The sequence below is a fragment of the Dicentrarchus labrax genome, unplaced genomic scaffold (assembly GCF_905237075.1).
Source record: "Dicentrarchus labrax unplaced genomic scaffold, dlabrax2021, whole genome shotgun sequence".
Classification (NCBI taxonomy): domain Eukaryota; kingdom Metazoa; phylum Chordata; class Actinopteri; family Moronidae; genus Dicentrarchus; species Dicentrarchus labrax.
In genome coordinates, this window is record NW_026136707.1 from 16,771,629 (window position 1) to 16,799,183 (window position 27,555).

The 27,555-nt window shown below is 39.1% G+C and overlaps 1 protein-coding gene across 1 annotated transcript in view; it reads left to right on the forward strand.

Annotated features, from left to right (window-relative positions):
* Nucleotides 1-27,555, forward strand: part of cdkal1 (CDK5 regulatory subunit associated protein 1-like 1) — a 224,225-nt gene that overhangs the window by 145,802 nt on the left and 50,868 nt on the right. The window contains exons 11-12 of the mRNA XM_051406374.1: nucleotides 12,913-13,093; nucleotides 24,644-24,706. Of these exons, the coding sequence (XP_051262334.1) occupies nucleotides 12,913-13,093; nucleotides 24,644-24,706 (244 nt within the window). The remainder of the gene's footprint in view (nucleotides 1-12,912; nucleotides 13,094-24,643; nucleotides 24,707-27,555) is intronic.

A 27,555-nucleotide genomic window follows, 5' to 3' on the forward strand; every position in this document is an offset into this window, starting at 1 on the left:
GAAGTGGTCTGTCAATATTGTCCCTAACTGATTTTAGTTTATCATTATTATTCTATTAATCAAGTGCTTTAATGTGGGTTTGACTCATGAGCCTCAAGGTTATCTGTGTTCCTGAAGGACTGAAGTTATGTTTGAGTCACCGGTTTCCTCACGTGTTACGCATTTTCTGTATTTGCTTAAAAGATGTATTGGTATTTGTTTTTTCTTTGTCACTCAAACAAATTGTATTTGTACACTAGTATGGGAAAGTACATTGACTCATTTCCCACCTATAAAATATGCCAAGTACAAACTTTTTCAGTCAGATTGTTCTACCTCTGATTTCAAAATTTCCATAACACTTCTTCAATGGAGGCTTTGTTTTGACTATTAAGCCAAATTTGGCCTTATAGAACATACGGAATAACCGTACCTTAGAGTTTGCCAAAGGTGTGTTTAGGTATAAGCTAAATGCACACATGCACACAAGCACACACACACACACACACACACACACACACACACACACACACACACACACACACACACACACACACACACACACACACACACACACACACACACACAGACACACACTAATGTTAAAGCTACCACCTGCATTTTCACAGGTACGCATGACTGGGAGTAAGGTAGCATGGGGGCACAATGTGAACATGTAAACAACCTCTCAAACATAATGGAAAGTCAAGACAAGACAACAAGGCAGCAAAGTGTTAACTTTCCATGTTGCACCCTCCCAGTGCGCAGGTCAGCTGATACTTGTGTACATCTAAAAACACAGTCATGTTTCACTGTCTGACTCACCTTTTGGTCTCTCTCTCTCATATCATATTTCTCTTTCTCAGTGTTAGAGCCACCCTGCCTTCTAAAGCTTATTTTCAACCGCAGTTTCACTCACAGTTGATGGATGTTGATCTGTGTGTGTTTGTGTGACGCTATGTTTTTGACTACCATTGTGCAACAGTTATTCCCATCTGAAGTTGTCACTGGCAGCAAACTATGCTGTATTACCACTTGGATATGTATTTCTAAACTCTGTACACTGTTGTCTACAGGGAGGGAAATTTGCCGCCAAAATCTTACCCCATATCATTTTAGCTCATCTACTGTTACAGTGCGTGTCCCTCAGTTTTTATATGGAGTTATTTCAGTTCTGTAAACGTAGGCACTTACTGTACAAGGATAACTAAGTGTTCCAATGGGCACTGTGATAATGGTTGTCCTTTTTCAATTATCATTCAACAGTATTTCATTGTTTACAAATATGATCTTTTATCTGGTTTCGGTGATTAGTAAATAAAGCAGAAGTATAGCAATTATTTTGCTTAGTCATTGTATGGTAGATTTGTTTACCTTATGATTAAGTTTATGGTAAATTTATTGAAAAATGGACATTCCCCATATTACAGTCTTCTCTGTATCAAATTGTGTAGCCAGTTTTTAACTGATTGCCCCGAGACTCTATCAAAGTCCTTCTGATGTAGCTCATTTTACTGGAGAAATTGCACATTAAAGGGACACTAATTGATTTTCCCCGACAGGTTCTTCCTCATTCTCAAGTAAAGCCCATATAATGCTTCTCTTGAGACCTAATGGCTATCAGCTTAATGATTCATAAAATTATTAGTTAGTTAAAAGTAATTAGTTAGTTAATTGCCTGTCTAACAGAAAACAACCAACTTCAAAAATGAAGTCTTTTCTATATAACACAGTGTTCAGTGTAGTTTTTAAGATGCTACTGCTCCCACAGTTTTATGTCTTTGATTTAATGTTCTCTATTTAGGCCTAACTGTGTCTAACATTGAGATGGACTGTGTCAGCATGTGAGCCCAAAGCCTCTTCTTCTGTTGAGAGTAAGCTGGTCTGAACACTGTGGTGAATAAACACTAAGAGACCTTTTCAGTATTGGTAATTTTTGGCCTGACTAGTTCTTCCCCACTATGAAAATTGGATTTTTAATTACAGATCTTTTTAGAAATCTCTAATTAATAATTCTTGAAAATCCCTATATCCTTTTATACAGAAAGAGAAGATGAATGTGTTTTTTTTTTTTTCTTGTTTCAGAAATGTATGTCATTAACAATATGTGTAGCTTGCTGTGGGTGAACAGCTTGCCAAAGAGAGCACAAAAAAAAAACGCTTAAAGCGAGCGCAGTGTTCATTTGATTCAGGTAAGGCTTTTATGTCCAGCATTTATCCGGTGCTTTGATGTTATCCATATCTGTGCAGGTCAGGTCAACACAGCGGGATGGAATGATGAATCACATACTGCGGGTTTGTCAATGAAGGTCGGATTAAATTGAAATAAAGTGCAAAGGGACAGTCCATTAAACGCCTGGCTACACAGTCACGAGTGTCATGCCTTTGCACTGCAGCCCTCTTAGGCACGCGTGTGTGTGTGTGTGTGTGTGTGTGTGTGTGTGTGTGTGTGTGTGTGTGTGTGTGTGTGTGTGTGTGTGTGTGTGTGTGTGTGTGTGTGTGTGTGTGTGTGTGTGTGTGTAGGTGTGTGTGTGTAGGTGTGTGTGTGTAGGTGTGTGTGTAGGTGTGTGTGTGTGTGTGTAGGTGTAGATAACTGTGTGTGAGTGGATGGATTTGTGGTGTCTGTGCACTCTTATTACTCCTCCCTCAGACTAATGAAATGTGTATGTGTGCATTCTCATTACCCTTCTCCAAGGCTAATGAAGTATGTGTGTGTCTGCATGTGTAAGAGTGTGTGTTAAATTGAACTGCAGTTCTGCTCTGCTGTGTTCAGGCTGTTTCATTAAATGATAAAGTTTACTGATGACTCCAGTGGGATCATTATTTACTTGGCTCTCCATTCATTCCACAGCAGCCACCTCGATCTTTACAAATGACCTGCTACACCGAAAGACAGAGGTTATTTTGCACTGCAGGTTTAAGGACAAATTACTTGGTATTCGCTTAGTGGACTAACAGCATAGCCAATGTGTTTACACACTGTATTTGGACTTTTATCCCATATCAGTTGTTTACCTATAAGATAGACTTTGCCTGAATAAGCACAGTTAAATAAATAATAAAAATAGAATCATTACCCACAGCCCAAACATGCTCAACACATATTTTATGATGCCCCCCCCCCCAGTATTCAAAACTGAATTCTATCTATCCCCATTACTGATAAATAATAGCAAATGCGAAATGATGATTAAGGGAGAAAGATGTGTGAAGAAGTGTGAGGCTGAGAACGAAAACATTAACTCTAGAATGCTGTCACGGCTCAGTGCATTTAATATAGCACTGCCTGCTCATGTGCTTGTGCATGTGTAGGGTTTTCACCTGAGTATAAGTAAAAACAAAAATCCTCCCACATTCCACTTTTGAAAGCCACAAGATGTACAGTGCAAGCAAGGATTTAAGGAAAGAATGAGTAAGAGAGAGTTTGACAGCTCCTCTCAGTCCAACTGAAGTCCTCACCTGTCTCATTCTGTCTCTTAACCAATCATTTGTCTGTCACCTTTCCACTCTCAAGCATACTACAGTATACTCAGTATTTGCTTCTTTTTTTGCATCGTTCAGTCATTGAAGCATGTTACAGCAAGAATGCTGCTGCCAACTAGTCTCACATACGCATTGCATCACTTGGTGCCTTTTATTTCATTACTCTGTGCTTTTCATCAATTTATCATCCATCCCAGCTGCATTGGAAAGTCTTTACTTATTTAGAACATGTTTATAAATATTATGTTTCATAAAGTGTATACCTCCCCTGATAATAGTAGTTCTAGAAATGAAATTGGATTTGAGATCCCTGGTTTGATCAAAATGTACACAGATTGTTCAAATTCTTTAAAGTTTTCAGACACAGCTTCCTGCATACAAACTAATCAACTGAATTAGGCAACAACCTTACCTCCATTCAACTCTATTGAGGTAATCGGGTTAAGGTCTTAGTAAGTTTTACAAGGTTTTATTTAGGTTAGCAAAAGCTTGCTTATACAACTTTGATCTGTCTGAAATCCTCTGGTTATCTGTCCAGTCCCCTGGCACCTGCTCAAACATCTCTTACAGTCCCTTCCTTCATCCTTGATGGTGAAGTGAAGTGAGCGATAACCAAGCAGACCTCTTTCCTTCTCTCTCTGTCCCTGTAAATTGAGCTGCTACATGACAGTGCTATTACCTCCAGCTTCCACAGCTAAATCAAACACTTAAGTGTCTGAGTGATTACTCACTCTACACAAGGGTCCTTAGTCTTCCCACCTTCTTAGGTTCCTTCTATCTTCCCTTAAGGAAGAATTTTTTTTCTGTTAGATATATACAGTCATACAATGTGCATGAGATGTTTTTCATTTAGTTTACATAATAACAAAGTATAGCAATCTCACATCAACCATAAAATAAAGACTGAAAAAGTTGAGGGTACAAACTGAACTGAACAAACTAAAGACAAAAACAAGCAACACAAATCAAAAAGACAAATCAAGAAAGAACCGACCTGGATAACACAATGCAAATGATAACTGTTTATTGAACTTTACTGTCAATGTTCCATTAAATGTATTCCAGGCAGCAGTAATGAGAATATGACATGTCAGGTTTCAGTGTGCACGTTCTTGAGATTTTGATCACATCTTCTAAAGAAGTTTAATCTCAGTAAATCACTGAAAAACATTACACACATACATTGTGTATTGGAGAGGCATTTGATGAGGTAAACGAGTCAGCTTGATGGAAGATGTTTTTATTTTTAAGAATGTTTCACAGTCTCTTACAGGTTAAGCTCATTTTGCAAGACATCTGTTGTGTAGATGATTTCGTATTATAAGTGTGACCTAGTAACTGTTGACGGCCCCTGACTAATTTTGAAACATTTGAAGAAATGTACTTTAAATATTGCAGAAGCCACATTATGCTGTTGCATAATTCACAGAGGGAATTGATTATTAAAAAATATGTTTTTTGTTCAACAATGTAACAAAAGATTGTCTGGCAACGTAATTGCCAAGTATTTTCATTTTCCAATTTACTGACGGGGATACATGGTAACATTCAGACAGACTAATGTCTAACTAACACTATATGTAGGCAGGTTTAAGGTGATAGTCCAAAAAAACATCAGCAGATTTACATTTTCGATTGTAAGGTCAAAGAGAGGATGTAACTCGTTTTGATCAGGAGTAGACTGGATTTTAAGGAGTACTGGAGTACACAGATGGCTCCTATGAGAAACATCCATAGTTAAAACCCGAATGCTCGTCCTCACATAAACATTGATTATGGCTGACTTGGACCTCATTTTCACACAATATGTTCTGTAATTTTCAAACTGCAGTCCTTGTAGAATCTGTTTTCACTCTCACCCCAGCTGCTGCCTCTCTCTCTCTCCCCTGCACACACTCACACGTTACAGTAAAGCCGTCAGATTACGTGCTGTTTTCTTTAGGAGTTGAGTTTCCTCAAGACAGCAGCTTTCCAAACTTTTCACATTTAACAACAAAATGTCCCCATAGCCCATCCCTCTGTCCCTATCATCTTCATCTCTTTCTCCCTCTTCTCATCACCATGTCTCTAGCTCCTTTCACTGTCCGTCTCCTACAGCGGCCCCAGTGTGCCACACATTATCATTTCAGAGAACACACACAGCAGCGCACACACTGCTGCACAGATGGGTAGCATGGTCTCTTTCTGACAGATGAATAGGTAAATATTTACCTTCCCAGATTGTCTTTCTTCCACTCTCATCCTCCCATCCCTCCACCCTTCTCTTTCCTCTCTACACCTCCATGCCACACTCATCTTCTTTCCCTTGCCGTCATTTTTCAAGGCTCTTCGGTCCCAATGGTCTCGCCTTCATCTTATCACGGGGGCTGCTCACAGGCATCTGTTGTGCAAACACGCTTGCATACACATGCACATATTTTGAATATATGATGAGAAGGATGGCTGTATGTATATGGAATCTCATTCACACGTATGCATGTATGAGGGCCTCAGCAAACAAAGAGTTGATGATAATTGTGCTGAAGACAATGGTGTGTTTTATAAAGCTTAATTCAGCCTATTGAGGCAGATGGGAGACTGACTGTGTGCTTATCTTGAGTTTTAATTAAATGACTTTAGTCTCCTATGAACACATTTCCCTGTGTAAATGCTAACTCAGACTGGTAGCACTGTATGTCTAATGGAGGTTACTGTCTTCAGGGATGTGGTCTCTTTGCCACCAGGAAGAGAAATGACTGGAACAAAGCACACACACAAACACATCTATTTTCCTCCCCTATTGTCTCTTTTGATTTAGTGGCTTCAGGGGCTCTACTTTCTTTTTACTCTCAAGTAGCTACAAGAAGTGCTGCATTACTGACTGACTGCTAGCTGTTGATAAAAAATGATCCCTCCTCCTACATTCTCTCAACATACAGTGCACATAACATATTTACAGGGGTATTTGATCCCATTAAAACAAATCATTCATACTCTGACACATTGCCAAACGGAAGACTAATTAAATGTATCCTCTATAAACAGACACTTAAAATGCATTTAAAGATGCTGTTTATAGTGGCAATTTTTGAATTTTCATGAAACTTAACTGCGATCTCCCTCTCTTTTTCTCTGAAGTGGCAAAAGTACACACATTCTTTACTCAAGTAGAGGTAGAGATACTTATAAGACAGTAGGTGTACTGGTTCAACTTTTTTACTTGAGTAAAAGTGAAAAAGTACAGTACCTGAAATGTACTCAAAAGTAAAACAGTAGAAAGTACTCTTTCTTGGCAAAGCTATTGGAAAATTCAAATAGGCTAAATTTCCCTCCCTTCTCTGTCTCGGTGCGTTACGTCATTATGTTGTTTTCGTCATGTTACATCTGTCAAGCAATATGCAGCGGTCTTCATGTTGAGAAGGCGTGCAATGAAGTGAATAGTTGTCAGAAACATTAATACTCAAGTGAAGTACAGTCATCTGAAAAAACTACTTACAGAAATACAGTAATGATGTGTAGTATTATATAGTATATTATTATATGCTTATATGAGTCTTTGCATTAATTCCTACCCTTAATATGTTTTTCTTTGTCTCTATTCCAGCATATAAAACAATTCTTTTCTTCTTTTTGTTTCTTGGTAGCACCTTGTCTGATATCATTCTCTAATCAATACAAATCATTGTTAGCTCTTTCTCTGGGACTGAAATACCAGATACTGTCTAATTTCATAGATCCTGTTCTGCTCTCTGTTTATCTCCTTTTCACACACAAGAGACTCATCTTGCTCAGTGTCAGTGGCAGTGTTTCAGGATGTCATTCTGCATCCAGTTCTCTCGGTTTATTGGTTACTCATTTCTCTTTCATAAACATTTGTATGTTGTCAGATATGTCCTGGTTAGTGTGACAATGGCACACATACAGTTAGTCTGCTGTGTTTGAACACGTGCATGTCTTTCTATTTTTTCCCAAAACTCTGTTTGAGTCCTACTAAACATTAGATAGGAACAATGAATTGAGAATGTTTGAGAAGTTTTTTGACATTAAAAATAGAAATGTGGAGTAAAATGATGATTGGAAATAAAAGCTTCAGCTTGTTCAAATCTTATTCACCGTAAGTGATATCCACCATTTGAGACAAAAGTGAATTCCCGGTTTGACATAAACCGTTTTTTTTGATGTTTTAAAGTTGTAAAAATAGCCCTCTTGCTGCATCGGTTTAATTGAAAGCAAGTTGAGCTGACATCTAATCTGTCTTCTTTCTTGATTTTCTCCTTTCCTTTCCTGTCTCTGTCTTTGCCTGTTTCTTGCACACTGGTTTTGAAAAGTGAACAATAACAAGATACATTTCTCCTCTCTCACTTTAACAAGGAGAGTATCAGTGTGCTTCTTGTTCATTAGTATCACACATTGCACCTCCATCACCCTTAGATCTGGGAGAGACAGAGGTGTCAAAATGACACTGTGCGTGCGCATGTTTTTCAGCCTCCACCTTACGAAAATCCACAAAGGCCAATTCACACCAGTCTTTCTCTTTCTCTCAATATTCTATCTCCATGTGTTACTTTGCACCCCTGGCCTGAATTGTACATTTTTTCCAGCAATGGTGTAAATTTTCTGAGCACTGCTGGAAGAATGAAAAGGACACAGTGGCTACCTACAATATATACCTCCATATATACCTTCTCACCACCATTACCAACAAATTGGATATACAAGCCTTGAGGAGAAGCAAAAGCTGGTTATCTATTGAGGCCAAAAATAAATTAACTTGTTTGTTCGCATTGCTAATTTTATTTACCTTCCCTCCCACTGTTATTAAAGAAATAGCTTGGGGGAGTATATTATATATATTTTATACTCTTGTGACAAGAACATTAAATAGGAATAATTGTGAGTTTATTCAAACACCTACAAAAAAAAGTTACTCACTGATGACTATAATGTGGGTACACACGACACAGTAGGGAACCTTAGCTCCAAAAAATGAACTATATCTTCCCATTTTCAGGACGCTTTACTTGATTAATTATTGTCGAAAGCCCACAGGCTGCAAATAGTCCTTTGTTTACCAAACAAAGTGAAGGATTAAAACTGTATTTTGTGTTAAATACTCAGAGGGTTTAGAAGCACTGCTTGAGGGGATTCAAGCAAATGTTAATCACAAATAGAGAATTATTCATTTATTCATCCTTTTAACCATTCCATGCTCAGATTTTTGTTTTTAATTTATTTAGTTTTACTTTGGCATAGGGGATATGTCAGGCAGATCTGAGAGGTCAAGGATGCCTTTGCCTGCAGGCCATTGGTTAATATTAAAGACCATCAGCCAATTGGAACTCATCAATAGGCCAAAGGTTATCATGGGGTTGCAGATGCACAAAGTTAATGTAATTAAAGATGCATCATGTTGTCGATTGCAGAGAAAGTGTCTTTTCCACTCTTTTCCTAATGTCTTTGTTGAGCTGTCTTTCTCTTTGTCGGCCTGTCGTGTTTGCTTATATGAGCGTTTTCTTAATGTCTTGTGCTTTTCAAGGATTTTCAAATCCTTAAAAAAGATACATTATTCTTACTTTTTATTTCATTGCTCTCTTTGTTTTGGTGCTCATCTGTAAGATGAGGGAACAGTTATGGAATTACAACAGCAGAAGTGAGATGCTTGATTAAAAATGAGTGAGGAAAGATTTTTCAAAGAGGATCTGCCAGTTCGGTTACTAATAGCATCTTGGGTTCCTGTTGCAGACGGCTTGTAACACATTACAATAAGAGGCTCCAGTGTACTGCCTATTTCATTCCATTTAGATGTTTGATGTCAGAAAGCCTTTAATCAATGGCTTGCCTTACTTGTATTGAGAATGGTTTTCACTTTTTTCCATTTTTGATATCATTCCAAGTCTGTCTTCAATGAGAAAAAAGGTCACTTTGGCAACTAACTGGATCCTCATAAAACAGGCAATTGGAAAGTTAGCCTGTCACAACTGGATTTTGCTGCTCACAATATTATTATGAACAAAATAATGTTTCCATCTATATTTATATTGCTAACTTTGCCCTTTATGGTAATTTACAGCTACTTTAGCCATCACAGATAATGCCTTTGGGATCAAGACTGTTTGAAGACTTAAGTGTTTGAAACTGTATGCAAACATGTCAGAACAGCAGATATTTCAATGGGAATATCAAGTATGTACTCTAGAGATACATGGCTTTCAGACAGTGATGACTTAGTGTTGGAGATCTTTTACAAGCTGCCAAACTGTTGTCAATAAAACAAAATAATACAACAATATAACTAATTCAGTTCATTTCAATTCAATTTTATTTGTATAGCGCCAATTCATAACAGAAGTTATCTCAGGACACTTTTCAAATAGAGCAGGTCTAGACCGAACTCTTTAAAACATTAATTACAGAGACCCAACAGTACCACCATCAGCAAGCACTTGGCGACAAGGGCAAGGAAAAACTGCCTGTTAAAAGGCAGAAACCTAGGACAGATCCTCCGGCTCTAGGTGGGTGGTCGTCTGTCTCGACCAGTTGGGGTGAGAGAGAGAGAGCGAGAGACAAACAGACAGACAGACAGACAGGTGCACAGCAACAACAGTATTGGCAATGGCAATCTAGCAGGACCATGGCAGGAGGCTCCACCAAGAACCTGCGAAACGAGAAAGCACAAGAACTCCGGGGAAGAAGTGAAGTTAGTAATATGCATTAATGGAACATGAATGAGTGCAGAAAGAAAGAGGAAGGGAGGAGCTCAGTGCACCATGGGAAATCCCCCGATAGTCTAGGCCTATAGCAGCATAACTAAGGGATGGTTCAGGACTCACCTGATCCAGCCCTAACTATAAGCTTTATCAAAGAGGAATGTCTTAAGCCTACTCTTGAATGTGGTGAGGGTGTCTGCCTCCCGAACCACAACTGGAAGCTGGTTCCACAGGAGAGGAGCTTGGTAACTGAAGGCTCTGGCTCCTGTTCTACTTTTAGAGACTATAGGAACCACAAGTAGCCCAGCATTCAGAGAACGTAGTGTTCTAGTGGGGTAATAGGGTACTATGAGCTCTTTAAGATATGAAGGGGCCTGACCATGAAGAGCTTTATAGGTGAGGAGGAGGTTTTTAAATTCTATTCTACATTTTACAGGGAGCCAATGCAGAGAAGCTAGTACAGGAAAGATGTGATCTATTTTTCTAGTTCCTGTCCGTACTCATGCTGCAGTGTTCTGAATTAATTGGAGCATTTGTATGGACTTATTGGGGCAACCTGATAATAAAGAGTTGCAGTAATCCAGCCTTGAAGTAACAAATGCATGGATTAGTTTTTCTGCATCTGTCTGTGATAGTATGTGTCTAATTTTTCTAATATTACGTAAATGAAAGAAGGCAGTCCTAGAGGTCTGCTTTATGTGGGAGTTAAATGATAAATCCTGATCAAAGATAACTCCAAGATTCCTGACAGTGGTGCTAGAGGCCAAGTTAATGCCATCTAGAGTAACTATATCTTTAGACAGTGAGTCTCTAAGGTTTTTGGGGCCAAGAACGAGAATTTTGTTTTTTTCTGAGTTTAACATCAGAAAATTGCAGGTCATCCAGGATTTTATGTCCTTAAGACATGTTTGTAATTTAGATAATTGATTAATTTCATCGGGCTTGATCGATAGATATAACTGTGTATCATCTGCATAACAGTGAAAGTTAATGGAGTGATTCCTAATAATGTTGCCTAAGGGAGCATATATAAAGTAAATAGTATTGGTCAAAGTACAGAACCTTGTGGAACTCCATGACTAACTGTAGTATTTATTGAAGATTCATCGTTAACATGTACAAACTGCGAGCGATCTGATAAGTATGACTTAAACCAGCTTAGTGCGGTTCCTTTAATGCCAATTTGATGCTCAAGTCTCTGTAAAAGAATATTATGGTCAATGGTGTCAAATGCAGCACTAAGATCTAATAATACAAGTACAGAGACAAGTCCATTGTCAGAAGCAATCAGAAGGTCATTATTAACTTTAACCAGAGCTGTCTCTGTGCTGTGATGAACTCTAAATCCTGATTGAAAATCCTCAAATAAACTATTGTTATGTAGAAAGTCACACAACTCTTTGGCGACTACTTTCTCCAGAATCTTAGAGAGGAAGGGGAGGTTAGAAATCGGTCTATAGTTGGCTAAAAACCCCTGGGTCAAGAGTGGGCTTTTTAAGAAGGGGTTTAATTACAGCTACTTTAAAGGACTGTGGTACATATCCTGATGATAAAGAAAGATTAATCATATCCAGTAAAGAAGTGCCAATTAAGGGAACAACTTCTTTAAGCAGCCTAGTTGGGATCGAGTCTAATAGACAGGTTGATGGCTTCGATGAAGAAATGATTGAAGTTAACTGATGAAGACCGATAGCAGAAAAACAGTCTAAATATATATCTAAGTTTACATTGGCAGAAGTCCCTGAACTTGGAGAGCCACTGATAACTGTTGATGGCAGTTGGTGATTAATTTTCTCTCTAATAGTAATAATTTTATTATTGAAGAAGCTCATGAAATCATTGCTACTTAAGTTTATGGGGATATGTGGCTCAATAGAGCTGTGACTCTCTGTCAGCCTGGCTACAGTGCTGAAGAGGAACCTAGGGTTATTCTTATTTTCTTCTATTAGTGCTGAGTAATAGGCTCCTCTGGCATTACGGAGGGCCTTTCTATAAGTTTTAAGATTATCTTGCCAATTTGAGCGATATTCTGATAATTTGGAAGAGCGCCATTTCCTTTCAGATTTCCTAGCTATTTGTTTTAACTAATCAATGCATCTGTTCCCACACTCTACTGGCCACGATTAATCCAATGATCCAACGGATCAATAATCAATAGCTATTGACTGGCAGCTGAGGTTGCTAATCAGGGTTTTGATTGGTTGAATGAGTCCATGGGGAAAGGCTTCACAAAGGCATGTAGCAACAGTGGGAAAGTGTCTGTGAATCGCAAACTTGAGATTTGTTTTAGATAATTCATCAAGTAGTAGTTGGAGGTTAATTAATGTTATCGATTATATATTTTGATGTTTTTGTCATTTTTATCATTTGTTGTCCCCAAGAGATTCCTCTGGAATAAAGAATATTGCTCTCCATGAAGCTCTGCTCCCTGGTTGAAAAATGAATAACCAACTCAACATACATAACAATTCCGTGAGCTGTTGGCACTAACAGATGGAACTGGTGTGAAACCAAATGCTTTAGATTGACTTCACGATAGTTCTCTCTGATGCTATTGTTTGTTTTAATGTTTTTTAAACTTGCATCCAGTCAGGTTCAAATGGTTACACTTGCTATTTCCCTGCAACACCAGATGTTACTCAGAAGTGAAGTGCCTTTCTCAAAGGGCACCTACACACATTGTTTTTAAACATGGATATTACAACGAGTAAATAACAGAAACTATGATATATGGCATAAAATGTTCTGTCTGTCTCTCTTGTAGGGTCCCAGGTGTAACCATAGCTACAGATATAATCTGTGGTTTTCCTGGAGAGACAGAAGAAGACTTCCAAGAGACAGTAGACTTGGTGAAACTCTACCGATTCCCAAGTCTCTTCATCAACCAGTTCTACCCCAGACCCGGTACACCTGCCGCAAAGATGCAGCAAGTACCAGCACATGTGGTGAGTGTGGACAGGGATATGTGATTTGGGCTTAATTTAGCTGCTCATGTCTGAAAGTGAGAGAGATGTGAGCACAATTCACTTTACCTTTACACACAGTCTACACAATACGGCATGTTTGCCAGCACAAGGTCTTTAACAGACAATAACTTTAATATTTTTAGTACGGGACTGTAAAGTATGTTTTGTGATCTCAAAAAACCTATTTGTGGCAAAGCCGAATATATATCCTGTCTCACAGACAATACAACACACTTGGCTACCAACTTCTGGATCTTTTTTTTCTGTCTAGTTTCCTTGCATCATCCAGTAAGATTCTTCTTTTTACATGCATGATGCAGAACAAAAACTAGTAAGTTAGGGATATCTTAAACTTAAAACCAGACAGAATATTTAAAGATTATATGAAATTACAAAATTACTGGAGTAATACATAGTTAGATGTGTGCTTACACTGTGTGTGTGTGTGTGTGTGTGTGTGTGTGTGTGTGTGTGTGTGTGTGTGTGTGCGTGTGCATATACTACACTGTAAGTGCACACACAAATGTGCACGTATGTGTATTGAGGGAACACAGGCCTGCCTCCTGTCATCTGAAAATGTAAAAGCCTGTTCCAGTTCTGTCATGACTTCTGTATGAATTTTAATTTGACTAATCCTGAAAGACGTGTGTGGGGAGAAGAGAGTGTGAAAGTTACTGTCCCTTTCAGACAGACAGACACACGCGGTACAGACAGTGTTAATGTGTTAATGTTTAAATCTTAAAGCCTGCATTTAAGTTAAACATTTGATGCTGGCAGTTAACTGGGACCAAAAAAATACTAATTTGTTTAAGTGAAGAACATCTGGTTGGCCCTTAATTGTGCAGAAGGCATCTGACTGTGACAGGATCTCAAATTTGTCAGTCAAGCCTTTGTTGGTGTTATAACTGCAAATAATTCATCAAATGAACAATTATAATTATTACAATTGGCACAGAGAGAGGTGAAATTGGTGAAATTCCGATTCAATCCCATTCCCAAAGACATTATAAAACACTTGTATCCAACACAATGCAACAGTTCCAACATTATTGAATCTTAACTACGGCACACATGCTACTTGTGCTTGTTTTCTTTGACTTTTTTTCTTTAGTTTGACCTCCTACAGTATTCTATACTGTATGTTCTATCATTTCTTGCATTTGCACTCTTGCACTCTTTACTATCAAAGTGTTGACACATTTCTTTCAAGTGTAGCGTCTTCATAAGTCATTCTCTTTTTCCTTCCTTACTCCTATCTCCCTTCATTCTCTGAGGAGAAGCTGAGTGTGTCTTAGAGGGATCAATCCCCAGACACACATCACTGCTTCTCCTCTTCTTATCTTTTTCCCCCTCTCCTTTCTTTCTCCTCCATCTGTCTTATCTGACTTTTATTGTCAGTGGTTGGATGTCAGCACATATCTATCCAAGACTCCAGGCAGCTCTTTGATTGTCAGACTGTGGCATATTGCTGGTTCCTGTTGAAACCTACTGTCAAATCAGCCTTTTATTTTATTATTTTATTTATTTATTTATTTTTACGTATGAAAGTGCACTGTAAATTATCTGAAATGTAGAGGCAACAAAGGGGGGGTGACTTGCTTCATTTAAACTGCCTTGAATGATCTGTGTTCACATTGTCATCCTGCATTTCTAATAGGCATTTTCACTGGTCAATTATATATATTCCAATGTTTTTTTGCATTTTTATGGACCAAGCCAGCGACCGCTGGAGGCCACTTTCGCCTATAATTTTTTTTTTTCTAGAGCGCAAAATGTCCATAAACTACTTTTTCGTGTCCCTCCTATGTGCTTTGTCCGATTCGCACAATTTTTTCCCGTAGCACCTGGGGACTGTCCTTATAAAAAAGTAATTCAAAGAATTTTGATTTTTCAAAAAATGAGCACGTAATAAAAGTTAGCACTTCCTGTGGATTTTTCGTCAAAAAAGGAAGTGGACCATTTCTCCACATCGGTATGTCCGATTGACACCAAGCTTGGGTCCATAATGCACAACTTCAGGCCATCGCCACTAGGTGGTGCTCTTTAAAATGAAGAAGTTTATATCTCCGCATTGGCACATGTGATTTAAATGAAACTTGGTACGATGCTTGCCCATGGCTCCCTGAGGCTCACCTAAAAAGGAAAAAAAAATACACCACTGGGTGGCGCTCTGGTGGCAGTGTAAATCACTGTGCGGAGACCGTAATAGTTATGAATATGAAGTTCACAGGGCACGTGTAGGCTCACATACCAAAAATCACGTTTGTCGTGTTTGTAGCGCCCCCTACAGGATAAAAAAGCAGCCCTGGTGCCATGTTTCACCGATATGTACGAAACTTTTAACGTTCCGGGACCTAAAAAAAGCCTCTTGGACCCATACCCCAAACCCCACCAAAGGCGGCCATTTTGATTTTGATTTTCACTTTCGGCGAACTCTTCGCCTTGTATTTGATCGAACTCCTCCTAGGGAATTCATCGGATCTACTTCAAAATTGGTCAGTACAGATAGGAAATGTTGCTGATTAAAAGTTGTGCTATTTGTGCATGTAAATTAAAAGGCCTGTCCGTGGCGTGGCATCAAAGTCAGCTATTTTGAATTTTTCTGTTACATTCTTTCATTTTTCGTGTTGTATTTGAATGAACTCCCCCTAGGGAATTCATCGGCTCTGCTTCAAAATTGGTCAGTACAGTTACAGTATAGTGCTGATTAAAAGTTGTGCTATTTGTACACGTACGTTGAAGGGCGTGTCCGTGGCGTGCCGTCAAATTTGGCCAGGTTGAACTGAATGTCAAACTGTGGTGCCATTTCTGGCACTTCGCACTTTTTTTTTTCGTTGTATTTGAACAAACTCCTACTAGGGAATTTATCGGATCAATTTCAAAATTGGTCATTGGTCAATACAGTAAAAAAAATACTGCTGATCAAAAGTTGTGCTATTTGTGACTGTAGTGACATAGTTGGGGATGTGTGACTTAGTGCTTGTAAAGTGAACTTAGAGTGAACCAACACCAAAATTACGTAGTATGAACAGGCGTACAGGGCACAGAGTGGCAATAACAGAGACGCCTTTAACCCTATCATAGGTCAGTGTGGCATCAAAATGAATAAATACAGCTGTTATTTTAAGGTAGACAAGTTACATAATGTTGCTTTAATTGGGAGCGTATTTGTGCCTGACAGAGAATAGTAAAGGGTGAGAGAGAGTTATAATAATATGTTAGGGTTCCTATAACCAGTACACCTGCTTCAGTGGCTAAAGCTGCACACAACATCACACCATCAGTCACCATGCACCTGTTCTTACACACATACACACACATACAGACACACACACAAACACAGCGAGTGGTGGCAGCTAGGCGACGTCTAGGCCATGTAGGGTCAGTCATTAATAAAGTGCACCAGATGGTTTGTCTGGAACACAACTGTGTTGAATAGCCACAGGAGGGATGGATGGAGATCTAGATGGAGTAGGAAGCGGAGACAGAAGGAGGCCTGAGAGAGAGGGAGCGGAGGTAAGGAAAGAGGGACGTTGGGAAGAAAGGCTGTGTGGTGAAGCTGGTGGTTTGTGCCTATAGTTTACATTAACCTTACAAATAAAGAACACTCTGCCTAAAAGCGAGGGCAGATATTTACCTTTTCTTATCAAGGTGGAGCAGATCTTACTCTGCGTGATTCAATGATTTTAGCATTCCTCAATTTACTATACCTTGCAGGACAGATATATCTAAGGTGGGTTTGGACTTAAAAGCAGGTATGATGAACTGGTTAATTGAACTGTCAGTACAGCCCATTCTCCAGAATACAAGCAGTCACACTCATTCACTTGTGTAAGAGAGTGTGTTTAGGGTAATGAGCAGGGATAGATAATGAGGACTGAAGGTGGTTTCTTTGAGAAAGGTTCCCAGATGCCTTTGATATCCTGGAAATGTATAGACTAGCTGTCTGATCCTGGAAAACACTGATTTGGACAAATGCAGAAAATTACCTTAAGTATGTAAACTATGGTTAGCAGAAAGAGTTACTGACAGTATGTAAAATAGACAAACAGCAGACTTCCTTAAGTCAGTTAGTTGTTTTTCCACATTTGGCCCTGTGTTATGTGAGCACCTAGTTGGCTGTTAGCTCTTCTAAAAAGGGTGTAAAAATGAGCCATGAAAATCTACTATATTAGTACTATTACTACTACTATATTGATGATGTTAGATTAAAAATGTGGTTTTGCTTTAGCAGTCTGATTTCCAGCCATGAGAAAAGCACATATTTGAATAGAAAAGTGATAGTAAGTCAGTGAGTGAAGCAAAGAAAACACATAGATCTGGATAGGATCCAGCTGTGATATGGTCCAGGTGTTTAGAGGTATCCGTAGGTCTAACTTATTACCTATTGTAATAGATGATATATGAGAATGCAAGATCGAGCGGAGAGCAGAGACAGATGGAAAGAATAGGAGACCACAGGGATGGAGGGATGGAGGGAGCATGTTGAGAATAAAGGGATGTGAATGCTATTAGCTTGGATCTCCATAATCATCCCCAGGTGACTAGAACTTAGCCTTGATAAATGGACTTGGTAAGTAGAGGTGTGTGTGTGTTTGGAGGTCTATTGGTATTCAAGGAAGAGTTGAGAATCAGCAGCTGCTGAAGAGAAAAAAGTGAGGAGATTAGCTATTCTAGTGGGACAGTGTTTTAATTTCCCTCGGTTGTAATTGGTTAGGAACTCCATTACCCACAAGACACTACTGCGGCAGCTGTCACAGTGAAACAGCTGGCCAGCCACTAGTAGCTTCATCTCCTAGCTTCACTATCATTTATCTACGCCTGAACATTACACAAACACTTGCATACACACAGACACATACATGCATGCATTTTTCCCCTCTCTGTTTCAAATGCAGACTCTCTCACAGACATATCAGGGGAGATACCACTTGACTAAAGGCAGTCTTACAGGTATTAAGGTGGAGTTAATGGTTAAGTTGCTGTCTTGGGCCAGGTAGGCCTGAACTTGATTAATGAGGACCTAGTCCACTAATAATGAAAGGGATAACACATTGCATTTTAATGGTCACAGTTTTCACTTGCAACATTCAAAATCTTTACCCGATTAAGTCGTCAGTATGCTGGCCATCCTGGAGTTTTAACTAGCTCGAGGGACTGACAGTAACAGTGTTATAGAGGGTGTAAAAAATAAAGATCTCCAGTAGGTCTCAGTATAAAAACACATACAAAACATAGAAGTGTGTGAATATGAGTCTTAATGGCATGATGTTGAAATGAAGTTTGATGACGTTTTATAGTTCTATAGTTTATTGTATTATCTGACTCATAATGAAGAGCACCTGTGAGACATTTGTCCTATGTACCTATGTACCTATGTGGGTGTTATCATAGCTCACACATACATATGATCATATTCCTGTGTACTTTTAGCATATCACATTAAGCCTGGCTAAATAAAATGTTATCGTTCTCCCTCTGTATTAACAGTTTACAATATATAACTTGAGTACACCTTAGTTAACATAACATGCAGCTCAATTCAATATAGTTGGAACATGTGATGTGTAGTGACCTTTGTAGAGAGAGAGACGGACACACACACACAGAGAGAGCATCACCATTGTGACCGCTCTCATTGCGATGCTTTAGGAAGTGTTAATCCTTTGCAAACACAAAGACACAACCACACACTGATAATGCCCAAGGTTTTTCTTGAAGTAATATAACACACGCACGCACACACACACACACACACACACACACACACACACACACACACACACACACACACACACACACACACACACACACACACACTGTGGGCGTAGGCTCTATAGCACTAACATCTGCCTGGCATTAGTGAAAGACAAACAGGCACATACTGGTGAGCCAGAAGCTAATACAGTACAGGCTAAGGCAAGATCACTGTTACCTTGCCGAACAACATGGTCGTGTAGGCATGCACGCATAAAATTCTGTCTCACAAACAGCCTATGCATCTCATGTGAGAGTATTTGGAGTTTACATCTCACAGAACTGATGGCAAACTTTAGCGCATGCAACAACAACATGCTCACATGCCTAAATGCAATGACTTCTGATTATAACTTCACTTAATGAGTGCGTCCACAGTTTCAGATTTATTTTTTATATTTTTGTTTTTAAGCTGTTGGTGGTTTTAACTAAAGTATTATATACCATTCTAAAGACAGTTACTTCCTTGTGTTATATTGTATTTATTCAGGTTGTGTCATTAACTATTAAGAAATCATAGCTTAGTCTGGGTAATTGCACTTAAGAATTGTATAGCTTGCTTTAGACTTTCACAGCATTGCGCATACATTCCTAGTTGACATAAAATAAATGTATGTAGAACAACTTTATGAGGCATATAAGTTTTTGCGTGTTATTGGCAGCAGAGTGTGTGCTCCTGTCTACACTGCTCGTACATGTGTTTGGAGACTGTGTATGAGTACAAGTGTATACATCCATGTAATGTCACCTCCCATTAGACGCAGCATCCGTCTCTAGCGGCAACAACAGATGGACATATTGGTAACAACCATCATTCATCATCACCACAGTGACAGGTCCACAGACACCCCCACACACACAGTGGCTTTGCATTGCTAGGTTGCGACTACCACAACCTCGATGGCATGCTAGATTAACTTCTCTTGTTGATGGACCAAACATGCATGCACACGTGCACACACACATACCTGTATACAGACACATTAGTATGCTGCAGACTAATAAAGCTCTTAGAATGAAAGATGCAATGAAATAGGGAAGGTACACTGACTTTCTGAGAGACGCATGACTATCTGACCCCACTCACATTTAATAAGATGGTCTTAGATTCTATAAATGCTCCACTGGTTTTGATACAGATTTCAGGTCTGGATTAGATGCAGGTTGTCGTTGTATTTTCACAATATAACACGTTTCTGTGTTTAAATCATGTGGGATTCTTACCTAAATATTGTATATACAGTGCTGTGAAAAAGTATTTGCCCCCTTTCTGATTTCTTATCTTTTTGCATATTTGTCACACAAATTTTAGTATTCGACAAAGATAACCCGAGTAAATACAACATGCAGTTTTTAAATGATGATTTTATTTATTAATGGAAAAAAGCTTTCCAAACCTACCTGGCCCTATGTGAAAAAGTAATTGCCCCCTAAACCTAAAAACTGGTTGTGCCACCCTCGGCAGTAACAACTGCAATCAAGCGTTTGCGATAACTGGCAATGAGTCTTTGACATCGCTATGGAGGAACTTTGGCCCATTCTTCTATGCAGTTGTTTTAATTCAGCCACATTGGAGGGTCTTCGGGCATGAACAGCCTGTTTAAGGTCATGCCACAGCATCCCAATCGGATTTAAGTCCGGACTTTGACTAGGCCACTCCAAAACCTTCATTTTGGGTTTTTTAAGCCATTCAGAGGTGGACTTGCTGAGGTGTTTCGGATCATTGTTCTGTTGCATAACCCAAATTTGCTTGAACTTAAGGTCACAAACTGATGGTTGGAAATTCTCCTTCCAGATTTTCTGGTAGAAAGCAGAATTTGTGGTTCCATTAATTACAGCAAGTCATCCGGGTCCTGAAGCAGCCCCAGACCATCACACTACCACCACCATGTTTGACTGTTGGTATGATGTTCCTTTTATGAAATGCTGCGTTAGTTTTACACCAGATGTAACGGGATTCACACCTTCCAAAAAGTTCAGATTTGTCTCGTCAGTTCAGAATATTTTCCCAAAAGTCTTAGGGGATCATCGAGATGTTTTTGTGAAACGAGTCTTTGTGTTCTTTTTGGTCAGCAGTGGTTTTCGCCTTGGAACTCTCCCATGGCTGCCATTTTTGCCCAGTCTCTTTCTTATTGTTGAGTCAGGAACACTGACCTTAACTAAAGCAAGTGAGGCCTGCAGTTCTTTAGATGTTGTCCTGGGTTCTTTTGTGACGACCTGGATGAGCATCAATGCCCTCTTGGAGTCATTTTGGTAGGCCAACCACCCCTGGGAAGGTTCACCACTGTTCCAAGTTTTCCCCATTTGTGGATAACTGCTCTCACCGTGGTTTGCTGGAGTCCCAAAGCCTTAGAAATGGCTTTGTAACCTTTTAGATAGACGTCAATGATTTTGTTTCTCATCTGTTCTTAAATTTCTTTACAACGTGGCATGATGTGTTGCTTTTTGAGATCTTTTAGCCTACTTCACTTTGTCAGACAGGTTCTATTTAGGTTATTTCTTGATTCAACATGTCTGGCAGTAATCAGGCCTGGTTGTGGCTAGTGAAATTTTGGTCAATCACAGTTAATTAATGATTTAACAAGGGGGGCAATTACTTTTTCACATAGGGCCAGGTAGGTTTGGATAGCTTTTTTCCCTTAATAAATGAAATCATCATTTAAAAACTGCATTTTTGTTGTTGTTAAAATTGTTTACATCATATTTACTCAAGTCTCAAAATGTATATGGTACAGCACCTTTGCAGAGCATCCGTGGCCTATTTCAACCTCACCTTGCTTCCCATTAGCAAAGTTTACAAATCTCCGCCTCCTCAGTGCAGCCTTCTGCTAGTGACTACTGATTAGTTCCAGAGGTGCAACTTTGGGCATAGTTTTTGCTCAAGGGTACCCCAGCAGCAGCTGTTGTGGGATAATGAGAACATTTCTCATTCACTTCCCATCAGCCAGCTTTTTCCACACTAGTCTGGGGGTTTAAGTTGAGGATCTCACGAATGTCCACCTCTTGACCTCTATGTAAGTAGCAACATTACTGCATAAACTGCAAGTCTCTAACAACAAGTAATGAGATGAGGTTTCCCGTCCATTTATTGTGGTTATGGTAGGAGATAAGAAATTGATCTCTGTGTCTCATCATTTTGTATCTTTTCTTTAGTCCATTTGGTTCTCTGTCTCTTTTTGCTTTTTCTCTTTCAGTTGACTCCTTTTGTTCTGTTCATACTGGCCTTTGAATTACCTTGTATCTGGCATGTTTTCACACCTTTGTCCATTTTGAGTGTCCAGCATGTGTTTGTGTGAGTCAGTGTGTGAGCCCGTGTTGATGTGTGTGTGCCTGTGGTGTGTGTTCCTGTAGGCGTGAGTGTATGTGTGTCTGCTATTGAACTGTTTAAATTCTGCTGGTAGCTCATTGGTGGGTGAGAAATCCTTACCTGCGGTTACATCTGTCTTACAGTTCCACACACACACAGTTGAGCATCATCGAATACAGAGTGATGTGAGAGTGATGAAGGGATGGAAAGAGGAGAGAGAACGTGTTGAGGAAAAATTATGAGAGAATTGCTCTCACCTAAGGTGCTCCAGGCAGAGAGAGAGAGAATGAGAGTGAGAGAGATTGTAAGGGGGAGGATGGGCGAGAGAGTGGAGACAGAATGATTAGTATGAGTATTCCTTCACTGGAGAAAAACACAGGGAGTGAGGGAGAGGTAGAGCACCCAGGGATCTGTGGAAAGGCAAAGAAAACGAGAGAAAAGAGGATTTGAAGATTCTGGAGAGCCCTTTGGCAGAGAAAGCGAGAAGGAATCGGGTGAAAACAAGAATGAGAAGATGGTAGAAGGACAGGGCCAATGATTACGGGATTGAATGGATCACAAGAGACCTGGGTGAACCGAGAATGTGTGAGAGATGGGTAGAATTCGAGGATGGGGAAGAAAAAATAGTGAGGGTATACCCAGATGTAAGAAATAGAGAGCAGGGCGACAAGTGATGAGGGGTGGAGCGATGAAAGGATGGGCATCACTAGAGACAGAGAACGACAAAGTCAAAATGGTTGTTAGCCGAGGTCAAGGAGTACAATCGCCACCTTCTTCTTCTTAAACACTTCTACCATAATACCTTGTTTTTGCTGCATTTACTTTTCTTTCTACGTCATCGCTTTTCCACTGCTCCCTTCACTTTGGTTCTTTTTTACTTCAGCCTTTCCACTCTTCCTGTCTAAGGGCATTAGCACAGCCTGTCATGTTATTTCATGCTAACTTTCGAAAACAATGTCAATCTTCGTCAAATTGACCACACATTCTATACTTATTAATAGATTTATCTTCCTTTTCTGTATCCATTCTCTTCTCCACATCCTCAAGCTGCCTTTGCCTATCCTAAAGCTGCATTTGTCTGTCACGCTTTAATGATGCCTATGTGTAATAGTAGAGCGACTTGTAGGTTTGCTGCTCCGTATGTACAGATCAGGCCTAAAGACACTGAATCCAGCCCTTTACAAGCACTGAAAAAGACAGAGGGAAGAGGGCAATGAATGCATACTCCCTTTAGCTACAGTAGCACATACATGTATCCTTCCCCCTTAGCCTGACATGGCCTAATCATCGTGCTAATTAGCACTCTTTGTAACTGCTTCAGCCTCATGTAACTGATTGCATTAACAACTGCCACACATCAAACAGTCATGTCTCACGCTCATGCATCTCATTACACATTAAGGACATGCAAGGTTAAGGCCAGACTTTGAGCGATAATAAGAGAAATATTTTCTGCCATAGCTGGTGGGCAGATAAATGTATTTTTTCCCTCTGTTCCTTCCATATTTTATAGATTTAATGAATTACTGTAGGCGTTGTTCTCAGCTGTGGTGATTTTTTTGTGTAAGTGACCTAATGAGTTTTCATGAGTGAAACTGTACTGTCCATATTTATTATTTGTCATTTTTTTCTGCGTGACTAGCAGATGAGGACAGTCACATGCCAAGGAACAATATTTTAGATTGTGAGTGTTGTAGGGAAATGTATTTTTTTTAAAAACATATATAAAGTATGTCAGTCCTGATTAGTATAAGTGACAGGTGATTCTTTTGTCCCATTTAGAATACATGAACACGGTTGCCATTTAAAGCACCAGTCCAAACCACTGTGCCAAAATGAGAAAAATACTGAGTAGAATGTTAGCAAAAATTAGCAATAACTCCTGTGAATTATGCATCTTGATCAGCATACACTTGAAAATAAGCGCAGTGGTTTTACAGACTTTGACTCAAAGCGGAGGCTGGGGGAGGTGGGTGGTCCTCCTCTGATTATAGGGTGTTAACACTCTTTTTGATATAAATGTCATGATGTAAAGTAATCTGCACAGTAAAAAAAACAACTGTAGTGGACTGCACTGATTTTGAGTGGAAGGGGACATTTCATTATGTTTTATCATTTTTGATACCAATGGACAAGTATTGTTTGTACAGTAAAAATAACAAAATGCAAACAAAACAAATCAAGGAAGACAAGAAAATTCAGAGGAAGTCGAAGTCAAATTGTCATACAAAGAGCAACGGATGAGTAGTTTGCACCCAGGGGACATCACCTATTTGCATTTGCTTTATATAGCAACATTTTCCTATTCTAGATGAATGTGTTTTAATCTAAGTACATACTCCTGTCATCTACAATTAAATCTAAATAACTTTTAATTGGTCTTTTGAAGTGTATTAAACATGCATTATATGAGTGGCTTTTAACCTTTAAATTTTTGTATCTTCTTTTATTGTCTGCGTCTATAGAAGAAGCAGAGGACTAAAGAGCTGTCACAACTCTTCCACTCTTACAACCCCTATGACCATAAGGTAAGACATCTTTCAATGTTTGTGTTCCTGCATAACTTCCCTGGTTTACGTTTCTGTATCTGTCTGTTCGGTCTTGCCTTAAAGTGTTGTGGTATTTTTTGGGTGCAATTTTTTTCTGCCTATTTCTTAATGACGAGTGCCCTCAGTATACAACCTCATTCACCTCTATACAAGAAGCCTTCACTTGACATCAAAAGTGGTTGTAGGTCACCATCACCATATTGTTTCGATGGCTGTGATGAGTTTGTCGTCTCTTGGAGATGGATACCTCTTTTCAGAAATCTAGTGGATGAGGGCAGCTCAAGTGTTTGTTCCTGATTACATCGTGTGTGTGTGTGTGTGTGTGTGTGTGTGTGTGTGTGTGTGTGGGGGGGGTGTGTGTGTGTGTGTGTGTGTGTGTGTGTGTGTGTGTGTGTGTACGTGTGTGAGAGATATAATTTTAAGTCAAAGATAAATCTTCTTAACTGTTTCGTATGTGTGTATTCCCATATTGTGTGTCTGTGTGTGTATGGGCTCATATATAAGGAGGTTAACATCTGACAGCAGACTGAACTTGCCTCTCTTTAGGCATGCTTATGATGATGAGACCCTTGTGACAACACTGTTTGTGTTTGTGTCTGAGTGAGTAAGTGAGTGAGTGAGTGAGTGAGTGAGTGAGTGAGTGAGTGAGAGACGTCCTTTTTCTTTTTTTGCCATAACTATTTGAATAACACTGGTTAGTCAGATATTTTTGCCCAGTGTTTGCATAGTGCTGTGAACAGTGGTAATTACTTGCCATTATGATGAGAAATTGAGGGGAAAATAGTGTACAAGGAAGGCATTAATGTGTTTTTTTTTTTTTTTGGTTCTTATCTGCAGTGTGAATGTTGTGAACCTGTTGGTGATTGAAGGCTTCCATGTAGGTGTCAAACTCTGTCATTTAACAAAGCTTTAGCTTGGCTATGTTTTTATGCAGAGTTTATACCTCTAGAGGAGTTTGTGCCTGTGGTGCTGTTATATGTTACACACTAATTAAAAGGATATAAGAAAGATCACGTTTTCATTGTCACAGGCATGGATCTTTTACTCCCACACACTCAAACACACACACATACAGGTACACTAATAATGGTATACTTGGAACACACATGCACATGAGTGAGTGCATAAACACACACCTAACACAAGCAGGGAATGTGAATTGAGAGAAGTTAGAAGTCTTCATAATACATTAACACGTTTGCATCTAAATTAGATATTTAGTATTTGTGAACATGCTTTCTCCAAAGTATGATTCCTGGAGGAATTTAGAAACCCATCTGTGTGACAGTGTACCTGAGCCTGTTGTGCTGAGTGTCTCCATCTTACTATATATTACTGAACACTTGGTTTGTGTGTGTTTTTGTGAACATGCTAATTCATGAAGGTTTAGATTGTTGAAGGAGTTTAATTATGCTACAGCAAATGTCCTGGAATGCCCCACAAAGCACAATAAATTGTCCAGGCTTTTATGTAAAACCCAAAAAGGAAACATTACAAACCATTTCTGAAACCTTTGATAGACACCAGTCACTTAAACAGACATTTCATAACAAGTTGCAGTAAAATCCACTTCTTCAGTTCCCATCTGTATGTATGTGTATTATTTGTGAAAATAGAGGGGGCTTGTGTATCTCAAAAGATAGATTTTGTGTGAAGTACCACTTTAAAGGCACTGCATTGTCTCACCAGATATGAGACCTCTTAATTCACTCTGAGCCAGTGTGCCGCTTGAGATCCTCAGGGAGGAAGCCCCTGTCCATTCCAAAGTTAAGGCTAAAGATGAAACATGGACCCAGTCACAGCCCCAGACCTTCTAAAATCCCCTCTTCTAGGAGTCAATAATAGAAATGTAGTCATAAAAACAGTGTATCCAATTTTTATTTCAGATTTCAACAACAATGGAATTTCTTTATTTGTATTTTTACATTCAGCTTTTCTTGTACTATAAAACACATGGTTAACTATGTTGAAACACATTAAGTGGCGTTTAAAATTGTACTGATAAAAATAATGGCTCTTATTATTGCTACATAACATCATATGTTTTAAATCCTCAGCAGAGTAAAATTTCAACTAACTTACTGATAACCTTGCCTATTTCACTACATTGTTAATAAAATGTGTCAAACGTAATCCCCTCCTGTTATGTGTTATCTGATAGCCCTCATATATAAATAATTTTAACATTTTAAGCAAGTTTCTTATAAATCTTCCATGTAGCTCCTCTTACAGCCATGGTTCTGTAGGTCGTATTCTATTCCCATAGATTATGTAGATGCGTAGATAAATCACATTGCATTACAAACCCAGATAGCTGTGAGATATGATTTAATGATAATAAATCTAATGTCAAGCATGCTTCCTCCCAGATCAGCCAGGGTTCTGCCTGTCCTTGCCCATGTCCATACACCGTGGAGATGTGGAGGCAAATCAGCTTGTATTAAGCCTATATAGCCGTTAGATAGAAATAAATGAAGTCTGATAATGTCCCTCATTTTACATTAAATTCCCTTGGGTGTCTGGCTTTTCAGCTTACGGTTTATGTAAGGATATTATGTGTTTACTAACATGTGTTTGTGTGTGTGTGTGTGTGTGTGTGTGTGTGTGTGTATGTGGGAGTGAGGGAGACAAAGAGAGAGGGAGAGAGAGAGTGCACAGATTTAGAGGGAAGGGAGAAGTTGGTGTCTTTACAAACATTATTGTTAATACGCATCCTCCTATAGGTATGAAAAGGTCATTAATAAAGACTGAGTCAGGGTGGGGGGTTGGTGAAGCTTTATTGCTCCATAGCTCCAGGCTACCAACCAAATGAAACAATGTTTTTAAAT